The 16797-nt window shown below is 38.9% G+C and overlaps 1 protein-coding gene across 38 annotated transcripts in view; it reads right to left on the reverse strand.

Annotated features, from left to right (window-relative positions):
* Ktn1 (kinectin 1) overlaps window positions 1-16797 on the reverse strand; it is a 91885-nt gene that overhangs the window by 33085 nt on the left and 42003 nt on the right. For all 38 annotated transcript variants that reach the window (XM_029469356.2, XM_029469358.2, XM_029469357.2 and 35 more), the window contains exons 11-22: window positions 13806-13972; window positions 12887-12955; window positions 11394-11431; window positions 10382-10472; window positions 9936-10004; window positions 8979-9016; window positions 8782-8863; window positions 8063-8131; window positions 2803-2837; window positions 2284-2374; window positions 1725-1793; window positions 170-207 (exon numbers count right to left, since the gene is read on the reverse strand). In XM_029469356.2, the coding sequence (XP_029325216.1) occupies window positions 170-207; window positions 1725-1793; window positions 2284-2374; window positions 2803-2837; window positions 8063-8131; window positions 8782-8863; window positions 8979-9016; window positions 9936-10004; window positions 10382-10472; window positions 11394-11431; window positions 12887-12955; window positions 13806-13972 (856 nt within the window). The remainder of the gene's footprint in view (window positions 1-169; window positions 208-1724; window positions 1794-2283; window positions 2375-2802; window positions 2838-8062; window positions 8132-8781; window positions 8864-8978; window positions 9017-9935; window positions 10005-10381; window positions 10473-11393; window positions 11432-12886; window positions 12956-13805; window positions 13973-16797) is intronic.

A 16797-nucleotide genomic window follows, 5' to 3' on the forward strand; every position in this document is an offset into this window, starting at 1 on the left:
GAACAGGAGGAAATAGGGGGAAGTAATGTGTGCCAACTATAAATAGATAGATAGATAAGATAGATAGATGTGTAATGTATGCCAACTCTCCCAAATAAATGGTAAACTCCATCTAATTGTACTAACAAGTCAAAACAAAACCCTAATTTGTAACAATGTTATCACTTACACTCTCTTAAGATCTTCAATTAGAGACACAAAAGAAACCTAGAAACACAAAAAAGATGCATTATTTAGTACTTCTTAAAATTGAATAAGTGAGACAGAAATAGAAATACATAATCCCTGAATTTGTTAAAACAAAACTCAAAAATGAAAAAGTACACCCAGAAATTCTTTCTAGATGTTCTTAATGTCATAATGGTGAAAAGGGACAGCATTTTGAAAGTAAGCAGATGAGATTACCTATAAGTAAAAGTCTAAAAGAATAATCATTAGACAAATGCTCGAGTTACTTAATCATTCATTCTAACCAGGGGAGAAATTACATCTAAGAAATTGCTTCATTTCACATAGCCTTTTTTGCCATCGAGACTCAATTTGTATGTGTAGTCGAAACCTTTCATTACTGTATTATTAAAAAAGAAAATGGCCAGCAAGATGTTATGCAAGCCTGATGACCTGATTGAGTTCAATCCTACATCAGTGTGGAAGTAGAAGGCAGAGTCACTCCTAAGTTGTCCTGTGACATCGACAGGATGATCCATGAAATATGTGTACCTTCATACATCCTACACACAGCAACAACAATAAAAAATTTTAGAACTTAAAATGAAAGATTGGTTCATGCCCACCCAGGGATGCCTTAGCTTGGGGCTGGAGAGATGGCTTGGTGGCTGTTCTTCCAAAGGACCCAGGTTCAATTCCCAGCACCCACATGGTAGCTCACAACTGTCTGCAACTTCAGTTCCAGGGACTGACACCCTCACACTAACATATATTAAGGCAAAACACTAATGTACATAAACGTACATACATAAATAAACACAAATAAAAAGAGAGTTTACTGCTGGGCTGGGGAGATGGCTTAGAGGGTAAGAGCACTGACTGCTCTTCCAGAGGTCCTAAGTTCAAATCCCAGCAACCACATGGTGGCTCATAGCCATCTGTAATGGGATACAATGCACTCATCCAGTGTGTGTCTAAAGACAGCTGAAGTGTACTCACATAAGTAAAAAATAAATAAATCTTTTTATTAAAAAATTGGGCTGAAGAGATGGCTCAACAGTTGAAAGCACTTGCTACTCTTTCAGAGGACCCAGGTTCAGTACCCAGCACCCACATAGCTACTCACAACCATCTTCAAACTCCAGAGCCAAGGAACTTGATGGCCTCTTCTGGCCTCTGTAAGTACTGTGTGTGTGTGTGTGTGTGTGTGTGTGTGTGTGTATATATATATGTGTGTGTGTGTGTGTGTGTGTGATGCACAGGCATATATGCAGGCAAACACTCATACACATAAAATATAAGTAATTTAAGTAGATAAAGAAAAACAAAAAGAATGAAATTTTATTTGGAGTAGTTCACAGAATAACTACAGAGTATGCATAGTTTTGAATAAATTGCAGCTACTCAGGTCAGTAATCATTCATTGATTAAAAGTTTAACTGTCTCAGGAAAAAAAAAAAAAAAGTTTAACTGAAAATTCAGCCTTGATAAAAAAAATGACTTGGGTGCCTTCTGCCTACTGAGAGAAGAAGCGTGTAGGAGCAACAATACGCTACCTGATCGCTCTGCTTAGCCTTCAACTCTTGAACTTCTCTTGTCAGGGTGGAGTTCTCTGTTCTTATGGCCTTTTTTCAAAAATATAGAAGCATAACACACTTTTTTATTCTTGAAGCACTAGCTAGATCAAATTAAACAAGCCCGCTCTTCCTCCTCTGCCCTTTTCCCTATAGCCTTTATAATTAGTCAACCATTTTGTAATTCAGTTATCACTATATACACTGTAACTGAAATGCTGACACCCTGAAAGACAGCATTGTCATCTGTCAATTACAACTCTTTACTTTTGCAGAAGTCCAAGCTACTTTGGTAAAGGAGAGCAGTGAGGATCACTGCTTACAGTCTGGACATTGTTCCAGGAGGAACATCCATACTACACACTGCAGTGATGGCATCTAACTGACTGAGGCCTGACACTAGAATCATCCTCATCGCAGGGGCACTTTCCAAAGAAATACAATTTAAATCAGAGCACTGGCGCCCAGCTGTGGACACAATCCCACCAAGCCTTTCCAGACAGAGAGCGAGCACAAGGGGACAATGGAGAAAACGCCTTACATTCAGCTCCTCCTCTCTGGTGGCCACCTGAATGAGTCCAGTTTCCAGTAATTCTTCCACAGTCCTTAACTTCTCATCTTTTTCTTGAATGCTGTGATTATAAATATAAGGCATATATATATGAATGACTTGGTCAAGGTAAATATCACTCCTAAGAATTTTACATGGACTACCCTCTCTGTCCCTCATTCATTATTAAACTGTAATTCTAGAAAAATTTCTCAGGATCTCAATCATGGTGTTAAGGTGAACTCCTCAGCAGTAAGTAAAATTTGCACAGGTAATGTATGGACTGACAGCAGCCTCAACAAGTCAGTCAGTGACAAATGACAACCAAAAACATACCATAAGGTAACTCCGGCTAATCCACAGTCCAGAATGTTCTTGTCTACCACAAAGTGCCAATAGTACTTTAAGAATCCAGATTACTATCGCTACCAATTCTGTTACCACAAATTTGAGAGAAAATATGAAAATGTCAAATATGTTTCACCAAAATATAAAAAATTAAACTCTTACCATTTTTCCATTTGTTCCACAACATCTTTATTAGGCTAAAAACAAAAACATCAAGAAGTGTTTAATTCTACCAAGTTTGCATAAGATAAAAATTAGTTTAGTTTAGGATTCTAAATAGTTCCAAAATTTAGTCCTTACTTGAGAACTGCTCATAAGTTTAATTTTCTTATTCAAAAGAGAGCAAAAAAAAGAACATGGACATACAGGCTACAAGAGGAAAATGGCACTAGCTAACTGGACTTGCCCTCACCCCAATTCTTAACTTAAGGATATCTGGAGTTACCTAGAAGACAGGAAAGATTTCTTCAAATATATAAATTTTACAACTTTTAAGGTAGGAGGTCATAGGAGGTCTTATCCTTTTTTCAACTGAGTTTCTCCTACACTGAAGTCTAAGATAAACACAACTGCATATATCTTGTTTATAGTCAATGGATTTTGAACATGTAGACACATGAAAATGCTACCAGACCAAAGCAGAGACTGGACTAAAGTGCGAGTGCACTGCAGCAGCTCACGAATACAGCTCCTGGTGAAGCATGGAAAACACGACGTAAAAACTGACCCCATGCCCCTGGCCTTTGGTCCTAAAATCTACCCGACCTGTGTTCACACACAAGAGCCACCAGGGCTGCTGTGTAACTGGAAGCAAAGGTGTTGCCCTCAGCATTCTCAGACCTTTAGACAATTCAGTACCCTTAGGTGTGGAGTCTTCTGGCAACACCTCATAAACCAATTTCCTATTCCTGTTATTTTCTGATTTTTTTTTTTACCCTATCTCAATGTAATCATTTTTCAAAAATAAAACTAATGCTTCCATTGCCAAGTCTGAGTCTCAGGATTCCACCTCCTCTATATGTCAGAAATAGTTCTTCTCTTCACGCATACATTCTGGTCCTCAGCTTTATGCATCTCAAAGATTGCAATGCCTTAAATCCTCTGTGTCTGTAGACCATAAGGATTGCTTTGTGAATTGCACAGGAAGAGTGACCCGATGAGGAAAACTGCAACATCATAAAAAAGGAGAGAAAAAAATTCCCAAGATGTATTTCATCAATCTGGTAGTATACGAACAACTCATGGAAGTTGCTGTTTATAAACTCAAAACTCTCATGAAGGCAGTTTTTAATCCATATGTGCTTCAATGAATCCCATCTCACAAGAGACACTGTCGAGTCCAGCTTACTGGAACCATAACTACTGAGTTGTCCTGAGTTTTCCACTTGGTCCTGTCTGCTTCTCTAACTCCTAAATTCTGTTGACTTTTGTGCATCCTTACACTGCTCCTCACTGTTAGACCATCACAGGCTCTATACAACAAACAAAGCCTCCTAGCGAGACCCTAGGAGATCTTTCAATGGCCCTACACCCTGCTCTTTGCACTTAAACAATAGCTTAGAATGTTCTCAATGTATGTCAATTCTGTGCAACACCACACCAAGCTACTCAAGTTTTTCTCTCAGCCTGGACTGCCCCTCACTATTTAGCAAATTGATGGGTAAGTTGTCCCCTGTGTCACCTTTCTACTCTTTAAACAATATCTAAATGTAAACACACACAGTTCAGGAATTTAACTCATCACACTTTATTAATCTACCCCACATAGATCAAGTCTTACTCACCGCTGGGCCTCAGCTAAGAAGTAAATGCCTAATGCACACTCAACAATACTCAAACTCAATTCCCCTTGCTGGTCGTAACGTTCAGTTAAATACTCCAGTTCTTCAACTCAAACACTGGCCAACGTTTTCACCTTACTACAAGTTACCAGCCTAATACAATCCTATTTCTTCTTTCAGGGTGATAAACCTCAATCTTCCTAAGTCAGTCTGATCAGGAAGACGTGTTAGGCAAAGAGAAGCAATTTCCCATGGTTTTTACTGAGTAACCCCGATGATAGACAAGTCTACTGGAGCAAAAATAAAGGCTGCTGCTCAGTCTCTGGCCAGCCAGTCCAGCCATGAGGAGGTTTCTGCTGATAAGTCCTACTAAGAGCACTATCTAGAGACCATGAAACCTGCACACAGTCAGCTATCCTCCCTGTGTCTAAGGACAGTCTCACACCTGAGCACTATCTAGAGACCATGAAACCTGCACACAGTCAGCCATCCTCCCTGTGTCTAAGGACAGTCTCACACCTGAGCACTATCTAGAGACCATGAAACCTGCACACAGTCAGCCATCCTCCCTGTGTCTAAGGACAGTCTCACACCTGAGGATTATCTAGAGACCATGAAACCTGCACACAGCCCTCCTCCCTGTGTCTAAGGACAGTCTCACACCTGAGCACTCGGGCCTTTGCCCTTGCTACACCTAAAGAAACACCAGCATGGCAGCATTACCAGTTCCTGCTTCAGTAAGTTCAACCTTTTCCTCCTTAATAAAACCATCTGGTTGGGGGTGGGGAGGAAGTAGGGGATGTGGAACATTTGCAGGGTGGATGGGAAGGGGATAAAATGTAGTATAAAAAAGAAAACAAAAACATCTGGCAAGAGACCCTAAATTTTTACATCACAAACCTGTTCTCTTAACTGTCATTTGGAATTCTAACTGCTTTATAGGAAAAAGAAGGTTAAAGAAAGTTGGAAATGAAAAGAAACTTAGGTATACTGACTTGTATCTCTGATTTCACTAACAATAACAATAAAAGGTGACTAGAGCCGGGCAGTGGTGGCGCATGCCTTTAATCCCAGCACTTGGGAGGCAGAGGCAGGTGGATTTCTGAGTTCAAGGACAGCCTGGTCTACAAAGTGAGTTTCAGGACAGCCAGGGCTACACAGAGAAACCCTGTCTCAAAAAAAAAAAAAGGTGACTAGAGAACAAGCCAGCAAGCAAGCAAGGCTGGCAAGATGGCTCAGGAGGTAGAGGTACCTGGTGCTACGCCTGATGATCAGAGTTGAAGCCTCTAGGACCCCCAGTGGAGGAAGAGAACCATCTCCTAAACCACATTGCAGGCTGTCCTCTGAACTCACACACCCAAAATATCTATATAATAATAAATTTATAAGGAACAACCAAAAGAAAGACAAAGATTTTTTTGATTTGCCATGACAAAGGGTCTCGGGCATGTCTCAAACCTATCTAAACCATTCATATGTGCCTTTTATTTCATTGTTCTTCCAAAACTAGAGAACTACCCAGTTAGGAATTACCCAATAGCAGACCAAAATTAGCCCCACAAATGTGACTTTCCCATCTCCTTGATTCTTTTAAATAGAAAATTGTGGCTACAAAAATTTATTCAGAACATAAGAAAATTCTATGCCATACTACCAGATGTCATTTAACAGAACATCTAAAGTGTATAAAATACCAAATAGAAAGCTGAGTAACAAAAAAGAATTTTTTCAAAAATAATTATTTCCACAAGTGTGACTGGAAATCTTACATAAAATAATAGAGAAGCATAGTTGAAAGCATCATAGGATCTACTGGGAAAACATTAGCCTGGTGATTTAACAGTTACATAAGGTTGGAAACTTCAGTTTGGCAGAAAACAGAAACTTATAAAGTTATTGTTTACATTTTTTTCTATTGACAAATATTTTGTTAAAATGTTGAGTATATTTGACAAATATAAGCAAAGGTATTTTGTTTTCATTTCCTCATTTGTATTTTATTTGAAGACCCTGTAAGTTAAAAGGAGGTCTTAAAGATTCAAATTTTTGGACTGGAGAGATGGCTCAGTGGTTAAGAGCACTGAATGCTCTTACAGAGGTCCTGAGTTTAATTCCCTGAAACCACATGGTGGCTCACAACCATCTGTAATAGGATCTGATGCTACCTTCTGGTGTGTCTAAAGACAGCAACAGTATACTCACATAAAATAAATAAATAAATCTTAAAAAAAAATAAATAAATAAAAATGCTGCCAGCAAAACTATAGCTGAAAACTAGAACAGACAGTCAAGTTTCAAAGATGGTCATTTGGGCTTGGATCCAATAATTTCTCCAGTACTTAATCATTCATAATCTATAATACCACAAATGAGAATATTTACACTTTTACTTTACACATATACAAAGTAAAAAAATTACACATAGCATTGCATTTCACAGAAGGGAAGGAAGATGTAAATTGATAAACTGATGTTAACAAATACTTCAAGCAACAGCTGCTTACACCAATAATATACTTGCTTAATTGTGAATTTTAAAATAAAGAATGAAAGTATCTCTAAAGGATGAGCTATCATTTCCAATAAATTTTCCAAAACCTTACTATGAGGGAAACATGCAAAGTTTATATTCTAATGGAACATGCAACAACAAGAGTTTCTAGACTACTTTGTTCTAAAAATTCTTTTTTTTTTTTTTTTTTTTTGGTTTTTTCGAGACAGGGTTTCTCTGTATAGCCCTGGCTGTCCTGGAACTCACTTTGTAGACCAGGCTGGCCTCGAACTCAGAAATCCACCTGCCTCTGCCTCCCAAGTGCTGGGATTAAAGGCATGCGCCACCACGCCCGGCTTTGTTCTAAAAATTCTTACATTTATCTACTTATTCATTGATAGAGCGTGTGTGATTGTGATTGGGCAAGTGGATGTAGATGTCAGAAAGCAGGTGTGGGAGGTGGTCCTCCCCTTCCATTATGTAGTCCCCAGAAATCACACTCAGGAATGGTGTGAAATAACTTTAGACCACTTTCTAACAGTGGGACTGGAAGGGCTTATGTGAGAAAACGGGAAGGCAACAACAGGAACTCCAGCTGCTGACCATTCAAGACTGCAATAGCTTTACTGACTTGCCAAGGGGTATGTGTGTGTGTGTGTGTGTGTGTGTATTCATTATCACATATGTACTATCAATATCATAAATACATACAGTTAGAATATACACATATATTCTTAAGTGGTTAAGACTAGACTAAGCAATATATTCAAGTTTTGCCATTCAAATCTAAATCCTTACATACAATCCTGTGTGAGAGGCTGATTAGGAGAGTGGGAAACCGACTCTGAGGCACCCCACCCCTAAGTTTCAAACCCATTCTTTGTTTTAGAAAAACAACACACTGCCTGTAAGGGTAAGGCTCCCAGAACAGAACATTTTTTCCTTTCCTTCTTTTCTACAAAATGCTTATGAGAAGATTAACAACTCCTTCTTCTCAGAGACATAAAACTTTAATTTTGAAAGAAATTTTTGAAGCATAAAATGAACAGGGCAGTTAAAAGGTGCACCTAACTTTGAGCACTCTCCATCAGCTGGCTTCTGCTCAGCCCTTCTCACACGGGCTCTTTCCACACTACCCACACAACCTCACCTGCTGAGAAACAACGGTCTGCAGCTTCTCAACTTCCGACTGTAATGCTTTATTCTGCTCATTCAGAATCTGGAAGAAAGAAGCCCAATGCACCGTTTTTTCAGAAGGAACAGGTAATAATGCAATCATTTGAATCGATTTTTGAACGAAGCAAACCCACACTGTTGCTTCAGGTGTTCATAAGAGACTGAAGGGTTCCATACAGACACAGACATTCAGAGCTCAATGGACAGGGATTAACACTGCAGCAACAGTGAAGACAGCAAAAATATTCACAAATGGAAAATACTCATTTAAAAAATGCCAAGGGTGGCTGCTCAGCAGGGAAGAGCACCCGGCTGCTCTTCCAAGTTCCTGAGTTCAAATCCCAGCAACCACATGGTGGCTCACAACCATCTGTAACGAGATCTGACTCCCTCTTCTGGAGTGTCTGAAGACAGCTACAGTGTATTTACATATAATCAATAAATAAATCTCTAAAAAAAAAAAAAGAATTTGCTTTCAAAAAAAAAAATGCCAAGGGATGCTTGGGGAAAAATCTATTTCAAACATGTAATTTAAGATCAGATAAAGTTCATTTAGGCAAAAAGTCTGGTAAAAACTCACTCTTCACATAAGACACGGAAATAACACAAATGATTGTTTGGTTTTTAAAGCACATTCAGTGCCATTGAAATTAAACTTATATGAAGCTGTCTGGGAAGGCGGAGCTCACACACCTTAAATTCTTCCATTTTGCTGGCAACTTCGCGCTGCAGCTGCTCCTCAAGCAGTCTTATTTTATCTTCCTTTACGTGAATACTACGAGAAGAAGAGACAGTCAAGGTTTTCAGGGCTATCTGCACAAGCCTCAGCTGGAAGAATCACTGCACATAAACACACATGCATGAGTCTCTGCAGAGAATACATTACTTGCCTCTTCTGCATCTTCTCCACCTCATGTGCGGTAGCAGCCTGTATGCAGAATAAAATAAGAATCTTATTATCTTAGGAAACCATCTAAACTATTCATTTATTCATATAAAAACTTGTATTTCCATACATATGGATTAAAACTATAACAAACTATGATATTCTATGTTTTGGGGGTTTTTTGGTTTTTTGGGGGGTTTTTTTGGTTTTTCGAGACAGGGTTTCTCTGTGTAGCCCAGGCTGTCCTGGAACTCACTCTGTAGACCAGGCTGGCCTGGAACTCAGAAATCCGCCTGCCTCTGCCTCCCAAGTGCTGGGATTAAAGGCGTGCGCCACCACGCCCAGCGGTATTCTATGTTTTATTGTCCATTATTTTTAACTTCTTGGAAGCCAATTTTCTCTAATAAAGGTTTTCCCTTTACACATTAGATGGAAAAATCCAAAATGGGTTAACACACTGCGACTGTTTTAACAATCTCTTCGATCTCAGAAGTGATTCCGTCACTGTACCATACATTAATTCCAATATGAATCAATGACATCTAAGCAGTCTGTGCATCAGCACTCAGTAACATCCCACAGCCGAACATAAGTAACCAGTATAGACACAGTAAACCGAGGCTCACAGACGCAGAAAAAACATAAGTAACCAGTATAGACACAGTAAACCGAGGCTCACAGACGCAGAAAAAACATAAGTAACCAGTATAGACACAGTAAACCGAGGCTCACAGACTCAGAAGAAACATAAGTAACCAGTATAGACACAGTAAACCGAGGCTCACAGACGCAGAAAAAACATAAGTAACCAGTATAGACACAGTAAACCGAGGCTCACAGACGCAGAAAAAACATAAGTAACCAGTATAGACACAGTAAACCGAGGCTCACAGACGCAGAAAAAAAGACACATCAAACTTCTTCAGAGATAAATAAACAAAAGCAAAAGTGACTTATTTACCTGCTCATTAGCCAGGGCCTGCAATTTCTGCACTTCAGCTTTTAATAAGAAATTCATATTCTGTACATCCTAGAGCAAGAAAAAAAAAAGGATACAGGATTAAAAATATTTCATATAATTCAAACTGAACTTGTGGCAAGATTCTGCTTAAGAGTTAAGTAAAGGTCTCAAATTATAAATTTCCTAAATCATATATCATTCATTTGTGTTATTTGGCAAATTTCTGGAATTGTTATGGAAGGCATTATGAGAAAAGAACCCTTCTGGGCTTTTCCTTTTAGAGCTTAAGAAGTATCCTTCTTTACAGTTCAGAAAAGAGAAAGCATTTTCCATGAGTTCTAGAGTATTTTTCTTCCTTCATACAAATACATACTGACTATAATCTTTAGGGTAATTCAGCTTTGAGTCCTATCAAATCCTACAGCAAGCCATCTGAGCTACTGTACCTTAAGCTCCTCCTCCTTGCTTGCTAAGTGGTCCTGTTCATTCGCTAATGAATCTTCAGTCTGCTTTAGCTGTTTGTCCTTTTCTGCAATCCTTCAAGAAAAATATATTTATGCTTTTAATAAGCATTTACAAACAGGATTTAAAAGTCTTACATGGAAAGGATCATCTTAACTACGTTAGTTTCTCCTATAACTGTACTTTCTCTTTCTAGAGACACTATTAAGTCTACTAGTCTACTAGTAAGCATCATAAAGCATGATGGCAGAGAGAGAGAGAGAGAGACGGAGAGAGAGAGAACGAACTTGAAAAAGTTTGCTCCCTCCTTCCAGCGTGTGAGACCAGGGTATAGTATTTACATCAATCAGGCTTGACAATGAGAGCCTTTCTCTACCCCCAAATATCCCCTATTTTATGGCAGGATGGTCGTTCACACCTGTACTCAGGATGCAAAGGCAGGAAGATCACCACAAATTCAAGGACAGTCTAGGCTACAGAATGAGGCCCCAAATCATAGATACACAGATGGATAGACAAACAAATCCATTATTTAAAACTTAAGTCAAAGAAGTTAACTTACATTGAAAAGTCTGGTATCAAAACCAGATTATAGGTCATCTGCACACAACTGACCTATATCTGTATAGTTATTTAACTATGCAAATTTACTTTGAGTGTATGGCCTACTGTCACAGGGCTAGACACAGCAGAACCACAAGTACAAAGCAGTTTCAAGCACTAATTTCCTTTCACTACTCTGAAACCACAATTGCCTCTTCTACATCATTACCAATATTGCAAATGAAGGAAAGTTAGGCAGCTCTATTATAACAACAACAAAAACAAAGTGTAATGTTTGGGGACTAAACAGACACAGGTTAGAAGAGAAGATTAAAATAGAGTTCAGGGTAATTTTCTAAACAGGTAAGAGAGTGAAATTAATTGTATATTGAATCAAGCAGGCATCTGTTAGTGGTTATCAATTATAAGAGAAGTGTGGAATGGCAAGCTTACACTTTATGTAATTCTTCTGCTAGAACTGAAGCGGAGGTCTGAGAAAGAAAAACATTATCAACATAAGAGCATTTGAGAAAAAGCTTAAAAGCTGTACAATAATCAAAACAGAGCTTTTAAAAAGAGAGAGAAATTAACATATAAAGTTGTTAAAGACATATCTGGTCTATGGTGAGTAGCTATCATCCTGAAAGCATATCTGATCTCCAACAGCCACTATTAAGGAATTGACACAACACAGCACGGAATAATGACAAGCAGCAAGTACATAAGGGGCAGAGACAACCACAGAGGCCATCCCTACCCCTGTGCGTGCGTCTCTTCTTCAGCAACAGTGTCTGAGAGGATGCCCTTCATGATCAGACAGTGAGGAGACGGTCAGTGACGTCTCTCCACTACTGAGGTTCTCACACACTCAGGCATTCTGACAGGCTGGAACACTACCGCTCAGCTGACAAAGATCCCAATCTAAGTGGGCTTGGTAACTCACAAACATACAGCTCCCTTTTGCTGAATTAAATGGTTCTCCCCCAGCTAATTTTACAGTATCATCTCTACAAAAAAGCAATTAGGAAAAACCATTTATGTGCACAAAGCTTTGGAAGTTTGAACTCTAAAATTACCTTTTAATGTTAAAATCACTTATTATGTAAAAGTGAATTTTTTTTTCTTTTTTAAAGATTTGTTTTTATTTGGAATATGTGTAAGCAATGGGGGACATGTGCACATGACATGAGTGCAGTGACAGAAGAGGCCATTAGATTGCCTGGAGTTGATGTTGAGGCAGTTGTGAATCACCTGGCACAGGCGCTGGGAACTAAACTCTGGTCCTCTGAACCTGCAGCAAGCACATGTAACTGCTGAGCCAGCCATCGCCAAAGTCCAAGAGTCAAATTCCTACTACTTGCTGCTATAAATAATTTTAATAATTTTAACATTCAACTGAAATTGAAATTTATAGTATATGTATTTGTGGAAGCCTTCACATTTTTCTGAATGTTCTATCATTTATATTACAAAGCCTACCAATCAATCAATCAGTCAATCAATCAAAGAAAGCAGCAATGCTATCAATGTTTGCCACTAACTAAACTGAATTATACGGTTCAAACTGAGCCTTCTGCAAACAACCCAGCTTCCTGCTGTGCATGTGTGGGTCCTGAGCATGGTCAGCTGGCTGTGACAGTGCATCAACCACCCCATCAGCCCAGTCTGCATTCACACTGGCCAGCCCTTCTGTTTTGTGACAGAGTTCGAGCCTTTCCCCAGGAGTGAGTGTTCTCACCCTACCCCTTCTAATAACACAGGTTTGGGGTTCTTAGTGCTGCCCAATATTAGATATAACATTTAGTGGTTGAAACTCTGTACCACTACAAACTGACTCATTGACTAGTCTCCCAACTACTGAAGTTTGGCACTAGAGAAACGTCAGATAACTGTTACAATGGCTGGAAAGCTATGATTAACGGTAATCAATTAAAAAGCACCATTACCTGAGCTGCTATCTGGGAATGGAATTGTTGAATCTGAGCTTTCAAAGCCTCGTTTTGTTCCAAAATATCCTTTCATCAACAGCAAACAAAAAGAGAACAAAGGTGTCATTAAAAAATACTCAAGTATACATGAACACCAAGATTTACATATTCTTGATATCTCTAAATGATCTTTATTTAAAGCGTTTTGGCATTCTCTTTTGAGTTCATTTACAGGGCAGACATCAAGGCTGGTTTACTGTCGCTGATCCTATCACAGGAAGTCCTAAGGAAGTGGATGAGCTCATCTTTAACATGCTCAAAGATTAAATGTTAATTATTTACCACCATTAAACATTAGGACCTATGGGCTGGAAAGATGGCTCAGTGGTTAAGAGCACTGATTGCTTTTCCAAAGGTCCTTAGTTCAAGTCCCTGCAACCACATGGTTGCTCACAACCATCTGTAATGGGATCTGATGCCCTTTTCTGGTGTGTCTTAAGACAGCTACAGTGTACTCACATAAATAAAATAAATAAACTTGAGAGGGGGGTAGGTAGGGGGGAGAGAGAGAGACAGAGAGAGAGGAGAGAGATGGGGGGAGAGAGAGAGAGAGGGAGAGAGGGGGAGAGACAGAGAGAGACAGAGAGAGACAAAGAGAGAGAGAATATAAATGAATCTGGACACTCCACACTTATCCTAATTTCTTTTTCTTAATGATTTGAACACTGAACTGGAAGTTTATTGAACTTAATGCATAATAATGAACTTAATGTATAAGACATAGGTTTTGAACTTTTCTTTACTTGTAATTTTTGAATTAAATTATAATTAAACCATTTCCCCTCAACCTCTCCGATGGCTCCTCTCCCTCCCTCTCAAATTCGTTATTTTTAATTATTACTGTAGCACATGTAAACGCATAAAGACAAACAGATACCTGCACTTGGATCTGCAGAGACTCTTCTTTGCTTGCCCGCTTTTGCTCGGATTCCATCAACTGCATTAGTCTTTGCTCCAACTGCTGTTTTGATACCAAGGTGTCTGTGAGCTTACTATGTAGACTCTGGACTTCATTTTCTTTGGCCACAAATTTACTTTGTAAGTCTGGAGTAAACAAAAAACTACATCTTACAAAATGTCTCCTCTTCCCCTCGATCGTTCCTCAGTGTATGCGTTGCCCTCTCTGGAACACTTGCACAGATCCGCTGTCTCCTACACAGTCTCAGAGGCTCATCCTCTCTGTGCAATGCCAACCACCTGTCGAATTCCTCTTGCCATAGAGTGAGTTCTTCTGGATCAGAGTCTGCGGTGTCTCTCTATATCCAATCTGTGCCCAAGACTTAGCACAATACTGCATACTCAATAAGCATTAACTAAATGAGATATAAAGGTTTTTAAATGTTTCTACCATTTCTTGAAAGCACTCTTTATTTCCCAAAAGATACCTTAATAATATGTTAACAAATTCGATGAAAATTCCTTGAACTCTGCTATACAGAGAGATGCCAAGGAAATCTATTATCTCAAAGCTGTCATTTAAAATATTATTTAAATAATTTGAAATGAAGGGTAACTTGTTTCCTTTCTTCCTTCCTACAGGTAACACCCCCCTACACACAAATAAATAAACAAACAAACAAACAAACAAGAAAAAGTATGTGTGTGTGTATATATATATATATATATATATATATATATATAAACTCAAAATTGCAATAAATGAAGACAACGTGAATTTAAAGACAATCATTAATTTGGTTGAAAAGAGAAAAGAAAACCTAAATCAAAAGACTACTGACAGCACACCACTGGCAGCACGAGAATCATCGCCCTGTCCCATACCAAGAACAAGTCATAGTTCAGAGGGAAGCCAGAAAAAAGGAGCTGCGCATGTGTCTTAGTATGTCCTTATCTTAAGAAGGGTTAAGTTCTCACATTTATAAGACAATACAACTCAGGAAGAACTGCTGAAGATCAATCATGTAATAATGGACATATCTGGGATTAGAACTCACAGAAGAGAAATATCTATTACCAACAGTTACAATTAAAACATTAAGTTCGGGGCTGGTGAGATGGCTCAGCAGTTAAGAGCATTGACTGCTCTTCTGAAAGTCCTGAGTTCAAATCCCAGCAACCACATGGTGGCTCACAACCATCTGTAACGAGATCTGACACCCTCTTCTGGAGCTGTCTGAAGACAGCTACAGTGTACTTATACATAATAAATAAATAAATCTTTAAAAAGCAAACAAACAAAAACATTAAGTTCATGATGTCAAAATTCTTTAGATGAAATCATTGCTGACTTATAGCTCAATCTCCAGATGAACCAATCTTACATGATAAAAACTATTTTAGATTACTTAATGCCTCCACAAACACACTTCTCATACTCATATGCATACTCATATGCAGCTGGTGGAAAAGAACAAAGCTTTATCCAGTGAGGGAGAATGAGGCATGGCAAAGAGCAGACAGAGTGGCAGAGAGGAAGAGAGTCGTAGGACACAGGAAGTAACAAGCATTAGAGCATTAGAACAAGCACGAAGACCACACCTCCAGGAGGGGCCATGAGGAAAGTCTAGCATCTAAGATGTTGAGGAGAAGTGGATTAAGAAATGTTTGACAGTACTATTCTCTTACACAGACTCTAGCCACATGCATATATGTAAACAAATGTACATGTAGGTGGACACAGCATAACATAAGGAAAAGAACAGAAGCTAACCACTAGGGTGTGGGCGAGAGGGAGGACCAAATGCCATCGATAGACACGAGTTATGAAAAGACTAGCTGCTTTTCTAGTTAAAACTCCGTCATGGATTTCCCATTTTTTGGTGGCAACTAATACATAAAAATATATTTCGGTGAACGAGTAAAACGCAATGTTAAGCTCCATGACTTTGGAATAGCTACTCTAACTGTATAGGTCACTGAGATTATAAAATTGGGTCTGGATGATTTACAAGCTTGGTTTTTAATATAATAAAGTTTATTTTTTAAGAAGATTCACTTTAGCTAGATGGTGGCTCACGCCTTTAATCCCACTACACAGAAGGGAGAGGCAGGTGTATTGCTGTGAATTCAACACCCACTCAGTCTCCATAGTGAGATACAGGGCTATGCAGAGAAACTACCGAAACCAAACCAAAACAAAACAAAACAAAACAAACCGCCTCACTTTTTTAAGTACCAGAATTCAGTCTGTTTAGAAATATAGAGTAAACTGCTGAGGTCTAAGAAGACATGGTCAGCTAGAGCACAGTCTGAGGTAAGCCACTAAGAATAAAGGCAAAGGAGCAGAGCTGGAGGCTGGAGAGGTGGCTTAGCAGTCAGAGCACTGCAAGACCCAGGTTTGCTTCCTAGCACCACATGGATGCTCACAATCATCTGTAACTACAGTCCCAGGGGGTCCCATACCTTCCCCTGACCTCTTGGGGTACCAGGCACACATGCACATGATAGATATACACACGTGCATACAAAACACTCACATGCATAAGATGAAAGAAATAAGCCTAAAACAACAGAGAAAAGAGTGCCGCTTTACTCTCTACTGGGTTTATACTGAGAGCTTTCTAGCAAGACCCCTGCTTTTCACTCATAACATGTAAAACACTACACATTTAAGTAAGTTAAAGTATCTTAGCATAAATAACATCTTTACATAAAAGCAGAAGTCTTAAAGTGTCCTGTGCTTATTTTGGTGTTGACCAAAAGGGCTAATCAGAGGAAACCAAAGAGCTAACAAGTCAAACTCTTATTTATCCTACATGGAGCCATATTCAAGTTTAGAAAGACATTCTGGCTAGTGTTTATGTCAATTTGACCCAGGGTTGGGTCATCTAAGAAAAAGAAATCTTAACCAAGTAGCTGTCTCCAGATGACTGGCCTGTAGACACACTAGTGGGGCATTTTCGTGACTG

This window comes from Mus caroli, unplaced genomic scaffold, assembly GCF_978045245.1.
Source record: "Mus caroli unplaced genomic scaffold, Mus_caroli_1 scaffold_12, whole genome shotgun sequence".
Lineage (NCBI taxonomy): Eukaryota > Metazoa > Chordata > Mammalia > Rodentia > Muridae > Mus > Mus caroli.